We start from the raw sequence: 10,775 nt of genomic DNA, 5'->3' as shown, positions 1-10,775 counted from the left end.
CCATCTGTATGTCTTCTTTGGAGAAATGTCTATTTAGTTCTTTGGCCCATTTTTTGATTGGGTCATTTATTTTTCTGGAGTTGAGCTGTAGGAGTTGCTTGTATATTTTTGAGATTAGTTGTTTGTCAGTTGCTTCATTTGCTATTATTTTCTCCCATTCTGAAGGCTGTCTTTTCACCTTGCTGATAGTTTCCTTTGATGTGCAGAAGCTTTTAAGGTTAATTAGGTCCCATTTGTTTATTTTTGCTTTTATTTCCGATATTCTGGGAGGTGGGGTCATAGAGGATCCTGCTGTGATGTATGTCAGAGAGTGTTTTGCCTATGTTCTCCTCTAGGAGTTTTATAGTTTCTGGTCTTACGTTGAGATCTTTAATCCATTTTGAGTTTATTTTTGTGTATGGTGTTAGAAAGTGTTCTAGTTTCATTCTTTTACAAGTGGTTGACCAGTTTTCCCAGCACCACTTGTTAAAGAGATTGTCTTTAATCCATTGTATATTCTTGCCTCCTTTGTCAAAGATAAGGTGTCCATATGTGCGTGGATTTATCTCTGGGCTTTCTATTTTGTTCCACTGATCTATATTTCTGTCTTTGTGCCAGTACCATACTGTCTTGATAACTGTGGCTTTGTAGTAGAGCCTGAAGTCAGGTAGGTTGATTCCTCCAGTTCCATTCTTCTTTCTCAAGATCGCTTTGGCTATTCGAGGTTTTTTGTATTTCCATACAAATTGTGAAATTATTTGTTCTAGCTCTGTGAAGAATACTGTTGGTAGCTTGATAGGGATTGCGTTGAATCTATAAATTGCTTTGGGTAGTATACTCATTTTCACTATATTGATTCTTCCAATCCATGAACATGGTATATTTCTCCATCTATTAGTGTCCTCTTTGATTTCTTTCACCAGTGAAAAACCTGATTGTTTTAATACTATATTTTCAGTGCTAATGAATCCAATTTTACACGACTTTTTTTTTTTTTTTTTAATATAAGAAACATTTAGGCCATTATTCAGAGTTTCTGGATAATCTTAATTTTATGGTCTCCTCAGTACCTAAGCATATAGTATATAGAACTTAGCACATAGTGGACTGTTAATAAATGTGTTATAAGTATGAATGAATAAAAATGTTTTTAGAGACAGTTTTGTAATTTCAGGTGTGCTCTAGTAACTTCACTGTGTAGATAACCACTGTCTAACAACACTACCCAAAGTATTGTTTTGGGTAGAAAGAAATCTTAGCACTCAACCTTGGTTGAAGAGTATTTAGGCAGAATTCTTTTTACTGTTTATATCATTGTGTTCATATAGAATTATCACCTCCATAATGATGTGGCTAAATGCTGTTCTAACTATGAATTATAAAGCTATGCTTTCTGTTTATGTATAGAGAAACTGGGCCTTGTAAATTCCATGAGATTAAGGAGTCATCTTATTTACCAGACCCTCTGACAGTTCTGATGGTAGTAATAACAGTGAAGATGGTGGATTTTCTGGAAAGAATCACTGATATCAGTCTCTTCTGCTATTTAGTTTTGAATTGCCCATCACCAGCAATTCCCTCACAAACAAAAATTTTGAGTTCTATTTAAGTATTTTAGCCTGAATTTGCATTTTATTATTGCATTGTTTGTGTTTTTACTAGTAGAATTGCTTGGGCTCAACAAATTTGGTTTAACGTGTCATCAGAGGAATTGGGTGATTATTAGAAAAAGGCAGCTTACCCGGTTTGCTGGCAATTAACTTTCTCTGTAGGTAGCTGACTGGTATTTAAAAAAAAAAAAGTGATGGGAAAATTTGAGGAAGCATGTATATGGAGAAAGTGAAGAAGATTGGGGCAGAGCTAGAGGGTGAGGGAGAAGAAATAGCAGGTGAAATTTGTTTTCCAACTCTGTTGATTCGCAAACTTCTCATTTCATGGAGCACCAGATTAGCTAAAGAACTAATCACTTGCCACTGAGAGAAACTATGAAATTAAATCTCTGCGTCTAGTGCAGATTTGATTGAAACAGTCACTCCATTTATGAGATCAGATACCTGAATCTCATAATCTAAAACATCTAAAAAAACTCATAATCTAAAACACTGTGTATAGTTTCAAATTCTGAACAGTCTTCTGGTCAGATTGTGCTTTGAGTTTGTATCCATTGCCAACATTAAGCAGTTAAAATTAACTGTCTCACTCAGTGCCTGAGTATTTCACCAAACATGAAGTTTCTACTAGGTTGTGTTAAATCCATAAATATTAACAAGTAATTGAGAGGGTGGGAAAGGAGAATAATGAAAAGGAAATAACTGATTTACATAAGACGTTAATAGTGGGGAAAGAACTGGGTTTGCTCTATGTGTGGTCTTCTAGCTATAGACTCTTTTCTGTCATCCTACATGTTTTTATCCTGTGCTCTCTGGGTTTTTTTTTTTTTTCCCCTGTTTTCCTATTTTTGCTTCTGGTATTCATAACAGTAGTGACAGCTTATACAGAAAAAAAAAGAAAAGTGATTTGCACAGAAATTTAAGTGCCTTAAAATGCTTTTTCCTTTAAAAATTCAATCTGATTATAAATAAATTGGTTGGAAACATGAGAGCAGAAATTCAGGAGCAATGCCACATTTCCATGACTGAGATCAAAATACAAAAATAGTTTTTCATTTACAGATAGAAATAAGTAGAATAGAATGTTTTATGTTCTCTGGAGAATGAAAGAAGCCTATTACGTTTAGGGGGAAGCTGTGATGATTTTGCTGTATCTTTTGTCCAGATTCTGAGAGTTTCTAAAGCACATCTTCTCTGCCAATCTTGCTTGATCTGAGAAACTCCCTTCTGTCTCAGTTGTGTATCTAGTTTCATTTTTAGCATATTGCTTCCCACCAAGAGAAGTGATGAGCCTCCAAATTTGATTTGTATTTAGCAAGGTGTATCAAGTCATATAGAGCAAATCAGTGCTTCTCTCTGTCTTTGTCTTTCTTACTTCCCATCCAGCTCACACACTTCACCAGTGCAATAGGAACAGAATCTTACAACATTTTAAACAACTATTCACAAAAGAAGAGTCCAACATTAAAACTGCTGGGAACTTCAGACCAGCATGTTGAATTTGATGAAATACTAGATTTTATCACAGGTATATGTATACTGTTATTGAACACATTGTGAATCATGTAGATGTTTTTATATATTACTTAGAAGGTGTCTTTTGAATTGACTTTAATTTTCTTAAAAATGCTCCTTTGGAGCTAAGTTAAGCCATGTCTCCAAAGTCACTTTATCTTGATAGGTAGGTTTATATAGATGATCAGTAAAGTAATTTCAGTATGATAAAGCTGTAGGAACATGAAAGAATTCAGGAAATGCTTTTGAATTAACTTAGATTTAAAATGGAACTTTTCCTAATGTAAAATGTAGTGGAAGTTCCTTAAATATTGTGTTGTAATTCTTACTGGAATCATTGCCCTTCCTGATATGTGGAGAAAGATGGGGGAGGGTATAGTGAGAATAGTTTGGACACATAGAAGGAAAAAGTCTTATGTCTATGTTGCTAATCTTACTTTTCACATCAACTAAAAATATCTTAATGTTTGAGTTTATAGTCAATAATGTTTTAAAAAAGTAGAATCTGAATAACACTGCTAAGTGATTCCATATTCCACATAGACTTTACACTTGCAGTTGTTTGCAAGTGAGTGAAACTGAGATTATTATACAACAATAGCAGTTTTGACTTCAGTGGACAGGGTAAGAATTCTTTGGCTGTCTTTCCTGCAGCTATAATCTCTCTGTGTTTTGCCTCATTATGTCTACAGTAGTTTGTAAAAGTTCAAAGTCAATGGATGAACACTGAGATAGTGATTTTTAATACAAGCTGGAATAAATGAATTACGGAAGTTGTAGAAATTAAGAGGTTCCTTTCTTGTTAGTCATGCCTTGAATTGATTAGCAATGTTCTGAGTTGTAAGTTTACAGCAGGATTTTCCATGGAAGAGAACAGATTTCTTTGTTCTAAGACTCCATTTGAACTAAGATGCATACGCAGTTTGGTTTCAAGTGAAACGTAAATGACTTAAACATTTAATTATTTTTTTCATTGAGGGAAATCTTTTATGTTTGCTTAAAATGTCAAACATTTCCCATCCCTTCATTTTTAGATCAAGAATTTTTGTATGATAATCCCTCCTCATTTTGTTATACATCCTGGCATACTGCATTGGAAGCTTCTCTAATAGTACAATAATTATGGCTTTAAAAAGTCAATTTTGAGTGATATTTACAAAGTTTTGCTTTACATTTGATCTGTTAATGAAAAGAGGTATCATTATTTATCATTCTATTAAGGAAGTTGGAGTTCTTATTACAAATGGAATATTAAGTAGGAGAAAGATCTTAGAGTAATTAATTACTTTGAAGTAAAAAGTTTTTTTATGTGATAACTTAGGACATGGAGTAAATAACTCTCCTAAACGTTTGTAAAAATCAGAGCTTTTAATATGTTGGATATTTGCCATATGTTGTAATGTAAAACTTTGTATGTGTTGTTTTGCTCTACCTTTAAGGTAGGGAAATATATTCATTTCAGTTAAGATTCAAAATTAAAAGAACACTGTCAATTCTGATAAACCTACAAATTTTTAACTTTTAATCAACTGACTGCCCTTCCTAAACAATTCAAATAGGTTTTATTTCTTAAAAGGTAAAACATTCACAAACTTTGAAAGTAAAATAGTAATGCAGTTTTATAAAATACCATTCAGAGGGGCTTCCCTGATAGCTCAGATGGTAAAGAGTCCATCAGCAATCCAAGAGACCTGGGTCCAATTCCTGGGTCAGTAAGACCCCCTGGAGAAGGGAGTGGCACCCACTTCAGTATTCTTACCTGGAGAATCCCATGGGCAAAGGAGCCTGGCGGACTACAGCCCATGGGGTTGCAAAAAGTTGAACACGACTAAGTGACTAACACAACCACATAGGCTTAGATGAAAAGAGAAATTGGTAGAAAAGATGAACTTAAGAGTCATAATGACTTACTTTTAGGAATACATCAGGTCACATCACTATGTTACTTTCCTGCTTATAACCTTTAGTAGATTTCCACGGTCTTCCAAATAAAGTCCAAAGTCTTTAACTGGGCTGCAAGGTTCCTCCTAACCATCTATAATGTCTTATACTTAGAGCTGTACGTTTTCAACTTTATGCTTTGGCAAGACCAGACTGCTGATTTTATGTTAAGCTATATTGGGTATTTTTTGAGGACCTTTTTCATGTTGGTCTCTCTATTTAGAATTTATATTCCTGTCTTCTTAGCCTAGTAAGAAAAAATTAACCTTTTTTAGTAAGTTGTTCCATAAACTGCACACCACACCAAACTTGGTCAGACACCATGCCCAGCTTGAAACTCCCATAAACACTGTAGGTATCTGTATCTATTTATCTAGGTATCAGTGCAGTCTCTTATTGTTTTAGGATTGTCTGTTTGTATGTTTACTTTTCTAGAATGTAAGTTCTTTGAGAACAGCTACTTTGTACTGTTCACTTTTTTATCTCTGATGCTCAACCCAAAATGTAATGGATGCTCAGAAATATTAAAGTACTTGATGTTTTGAGCTTTCAGTAAGGAAGACAAAGGGAAGTAGACCTTCAGATCTCATCTCTCCATTTCCACTGCCACTGTTCACACCATCACACTAGAGCACAACATCATCATTTAGCACCAGACACATTGAAAAGCCTCCCAACTGGTTTTCACTCTCTAATTTTTTGCCTTTCAACTCCATCCTTAATCTGTTCTTCACACTACAGCTGTGATTACCTGTCTAAATCTGAAATCTGATTTTGGCACCCTCAATTTCCCAGTAGTCTTCAAATCCTTTTAAAAGTTCCATATTGATCTTAAGAGAAAGACAAAACTCTTTAATGTAATTTACAGTGCCATAAATGATGTCACCTTAGATTTCCAGCCTCAACCGTTGCTTTCTCTTGTCATAGTCTGTGCTTCAGCTATACTGACTGGTTTCAGTTCTTAAACTTAAGCACGTTAGTCTTTCTGACCTTAATATTCTCTCCTTCCCCCTTCACGCTTGCCCCGGTTCAGCACTATAATTTCTGTTCATCCTCAGGCTTTAGCTTCACAACCTTGTCAAATCACTCTTTCTCTACAAGTCTCAGTTAAATACCTTTATTCTGTGCTCACATAGCATACCATACTTACCCACATCATAGTTCTTTACAGACTGTACTGAACTTGGCCTGTAAACATGTCTATATCATGCATTATATAGTAAACTCCATTAACAGTAACAGCAGTGACAGTATTCTTAATAGATAAGCTAGGCACCATTTAAAATAAACATCACCTTATTTTACAAATGAGGGAAATAAGCCAAAGAAATCAAAGAGCTAGTAAACAGGCAAACTAGGATTCTAACCCAGGTCTTTCCAACTAGGCCGATACTCCTAACCACTATGACTTCTTGGAACTGATTGACCTTAGCACATTGATTGGTATATAGTAGGCATTTTATAAATATCAATTTAATGACATTGGTAAAACCAAGGAAGAGGTAATAAGAAAGACTTGAAGGTAGAGTTTGGAGTATAAATTCATCTTTATAGCAGTGTTAATGACTAAAGGCCTAAAGGGTTGATGACTTTTTAAAATTCAGAAAAGAAATAGAAGAATGAAGGCACAGGCCAGAAAAATTACTCTGAGGAGAAGGATGACAGTATGTGCAAAAGGATACATATGGTAAGAGGTGTTTAATAACAAAGTTACTATTACCAAAAATGACTGATTTTTCATTGCTAAAAATGCATCATTTCCTTACTTTTAAAATCTTGTTAATCTGATGTTTATTACTAAAATAGCCAAAGAAAATGTTACTGATTTAGCAATGAAAAGTGTTATTTCCACTAGGTTATCTCTTCATAGAACATTGGCCAAATAGAATAGTTCTACTTTATGCTACTTTAGCATCTAGCCCTAGTTGTTCAGATTGGGTAAGTAGTAATTTTGTAGTAATTTTCTTAGATGATTTTGTAGAATAATTAAAGAAATAGTGTTTGTTAACTAACCTCCCCATGGATAATCAATTTACTTTTAGCCTAAACTTAACTAGTAAGCATTTCACATGGTAATTGTTTCATGGAATTGATTCATGCTACCATCTTTCTAACAAAGCAGATATACTCTAAACATGAGGCTATGTTCATCCAGGAACATTTCACAGTACTGAAGATGAAGCTGATCCTCAGAGTATGACTCAGATTTATGCATTGCCTGAAATTCCTCGAGATCAAAATGCTGCAGAATCATGGGAGACCTTAGAAGCGGTATGTTAGAAATGATTTTCCTTTTGGCAGCTGTGAGGCGTGAAAGTAAGTAATTTCCTCTTTCTCTCTCTTTTTAAGGACTTAATTGAACTTAGCCAACTGGTCACTGATTTCTCTCTCCTAGTGAATGTAAGTATATAACTGTTTTTGACTCAGAGATGTTGGATTAATAGAATAAGAGGCTTTTATCAATTACTAGACTTCTGACTAGAATTTTAATAGAATTTACAATTTCTAAGACTGGTATTGAGCCATGGACCGAAGTCTTAAGTGTCCTCAAGTCCCACTTCAATTAAAAAAAATTTATTAAGCATTTTTTTATATAGAATATACTGGGTATTAGGGTTCTGACAAGATTGTATATAGAAATAAATGAATCCTGCTCTCTGCCTTCAGGGATTTACAGTGGGTGGCCATAAACTTGGACCACACCAAAACGGAAATTTCAAGAATTGTTGTTAAATGTAAAAATAAGCTATGAAAAGTATTATTGGCTTCAAGGAGAAGTGTTTAATTCCAAGGGAAAGTTGCAGGTGTCATGGCACATTAAGAATAGTGTCATAAGATAGGTAGCATTTGCCTTGAGCCTTGGAAATTGAGTAAAATTTCCACAGGTGGGAATGAGGGGTGCAGTTGAAAATATCTAAACAAAAACATAGAGTACAAAAGTGTATGGGCTTCCTGGGTGGCTCAGTTGGTAAAGAATCCGCCTGCAATGTGGGAGACCTGGGTTTGATCCCTGGGTTGAGAAGATCCCCTGGAGGGAGGGCATGGCAACCCACTCCAGTATTCTTGCCTGGAGAATCCCCATGGACAGAGGAGCCTGGCAGGCTGCAGTCCATGGGGCCGCAAAGGGTTGGAGCACAACTGTCCTTTCAGGAATAACAAGTGTTAACAATGTGACTAATGCATAAGGTACCATGGGTAAACTAAGCAAGGAGATTGAGATGCCATTGAAAGCCATACCAAAGAATTTGAACTTTACTTTGTAGATATTAAAGAGCCAGTAGATTTTTGAGTAGATAGAGTGATGTGATAGTCTGTACTTCAGAAAGATCACTATTAGCCATGTGAATAATTGCCCTGGGCGGGAGGAGAGTATAGGTGGAAGGACCTTTGGAATCAATTGCAAGAGTTTCTCTGAGTGCATGGCAATACAAATATTAATACAAAGGTAAAAGGCAGCCTCAAGGCATTTCTGGGGTCAATTTATAAGAAATTGGAGAAAGGTGGAAGAGTCAAAATAAATTAAGGCTTTATTCTACATAATTGGGTGGCCAGTGATACTGTTAACAAAGATTTGGTGGGAAAGATAGAACAGATTTTCTGTCATTATTTTTGTAAGTTACTCTTATTTTCCTTCCCAGGAATTACGGGAAGGGGGGGGGGTGTGTGTGTGTATACAGGTGCATGTCTGTTTCTACATATGCTTCTGTCTGGGTTTTGTTCATTGTTCTTGACAAACTATGAGTTAGGGGTTGTACATCTTTGAATTATGGTTTCCCTGACATCTGGCTATAAATTATAGGAAGTTCCTAGGTCACACAATCTCAGGTTTGGAATTGGAAAGGACTTATGAGGCCTGTTAATCTAATGATTCTACTCTTGCTCCAGCTTCTGAAATAGATGATCTTTTGCCTCCTTTTGAACAATCACAGTGCAGAGATACACTCATTCCATTTGGAGGCGCTAACTCGTAGATGTTTTTTTCTTATGTAAAGTAAACTTTGCCCTTAATAACTTCCCTCTGGTACTTTTGCCATCTGAAACCCTGTCCTGAAAAGTCTTTTTTCCTTATAAAAGTTTTTCACCACAACCAACATAATACTCAACAGTGATAAGCTGAAAGCCTTCCCACTAAAATCTGGAGCAAGACAGGGAGGCCCACTCTCACCACTTCTATTCACCATAGAATTGGAAGTCCCAACCATGGGAATCAGGCAAGAAAAAGAAAGGTATCCAAATTGGAAGAGAAGAGGTAAAATTGTCAGTGTGTGTAAATAACATAATTCTGTGTTGATGGACATTTAGGGTGCTCCCATGTCTTGGCTATTGTAGAGTGCTGCTGTGAACATTGGGGTGAATGTGTCTTTTCAAATTATAGTTTTCTCCAGATATATGCCCAGGAGTGGTATTTTTGGATCATATGGGAACTCTATTTTTAATGTTTTGAGGAACTTCCATACTGTTTTCCAGAGTGACTGTACTAATTTACATTCTCATCAGCAGTGTAGCAGGATTCCCTTTTCTCCAAACCCCCTCTAGCATTTGTTGTTTGTAGACCTTTTAATGATGCCCATTCTGACTGGTGTGAGGTGATACCCCATTATAGTTTTGATTTGCATTTCTCTAATAATTAGAGATATTGAGCATCTTTTCACATGCCTATTGGCTATCTGTATGTTTATTTCAATCTTCTGCCCATTTTTACATTGGATTGTCCTTTTTGTTATTGAGTTGTATGCACTGTTTGTATATATTGGAAATTAATCTCTTGTTGGTCACATCATTTGCAAATATTTTCTCCCAGTCTGTAGATTGTCTATTTTCTTAAAAGTGATTTTCTTTGCTGTGTAAAAACATATAGGTTTGACTAGACCACATTTGTTTATTTTTGTTTTTATTTCTATTACCTTGGGAGCCTGACTTAAGGAAACATTGCTGTAATTTATGTCAGAGAATGTTTTGGCTATGTTCACTTTATGGTATCTGTCTTACATTTAAGTCTTTATGCCATTTTGAGTTTATGTTTGTGCGTGGTGAGAGAGTATGTTCTAACTTCATTGATTTACATGTGGCTCTCCAACACCACTTGCTGAGGAGACTGTCTTTTTCCCATTGTGTATTGCCTCCTTTGTGTGAGTTTATTTCTGGGCTGTCTAATCTGTGCCATTGATCCATGTGTCTGTTTTTGTGCCAGTACTGTGCTGTTTTTGTTACTGTAGCTTTGTAGTATTGTCTGAAGTCTGGGAGAGTTGTGCCTCCTACTTTGTTCCTTTTTTTTGGCCGTGCTATTTTACAGGAGACAGGGATCAAGACCATCTGCATGGAAAAGAAATGCAAAAAAGCAAAATGGCTGTCTGGGGAGGCCTTACAAATAGATGTGAAAACAAGAGAAGTGAAAAGCAAAGGAGAAAAGGAAAGATATAAGCATCTGAATGCAGAGTTCCAAAGAATAGCAAGGAGAAATAAGAAAGCCTTCCTCAGTGATCAATGCAGAGAAATAGAGGAAAACAACAGAGTGGGAAAGACTAGAGATCTCTTCAAGAAACTTAGAGATACCAAGGGAACATTTCATGCCAAAATGGGCTCGATAAAGGACAGAAATGGTATGGACCTAACAGAAGCATAAGATATTAACAAGAGGTGGCAAGAATACACAGAAGAACTCTACAAAAAAGATCTTCATGACCAAGATAATCATGATGGTGTGATCACTCACCTAGAGCCAGACATCCT

General features: G+C 35.7%; 1 protein-coding gene across 2 annotated transcripts in view; it reads left to right on the top strand.

Moving 5' to 3' along the window:
* The window catches only part of STX17 (syntaxin 17), an 80,048-nt gene that overhangs the window by 50,390 nt on the left and 18,883 nt on the right, over window positions 1-10,775 (top strand). For both annotated transcript variants that reach the window (XM_010847033.1, XM_010847034.1), the window contains exons 5-6: window positions 7,201-7,316; window positions 7,395-7,445. In XM_010847033.1, the coding sequence (XP_010845335.1) occupies window positions 7,201-7,316; window positions 7,395-7,445 (167 nt within the window). The remainder of the gene's footprint in view (window positions 1-7,200; window positions 7,317-7,394; window positions 7,446-10,775) is intronic.

This window comes from Bison bison, unplaced genomic scaffold, assembly GCF_000754665.1.
Source record: "Bison bison bison isolate TAMUID 2011002044 unplaced genomic scaffold, Bison_UMD1.0 scf7180017864243, whole genome shotgun sequence".
In the NCBI taxonomy this organism is placed as follows: Eukaryota; Metazoa; Chordata; class Mammalia; order Artiodactyla; family Bovidae; genus Bison; species Bison bison.
The sequence above is the reverse complement of the archived record's forward strand: the minus strand, read 5'-3'. Positions and strand labels throughout refer to the sequence as shown.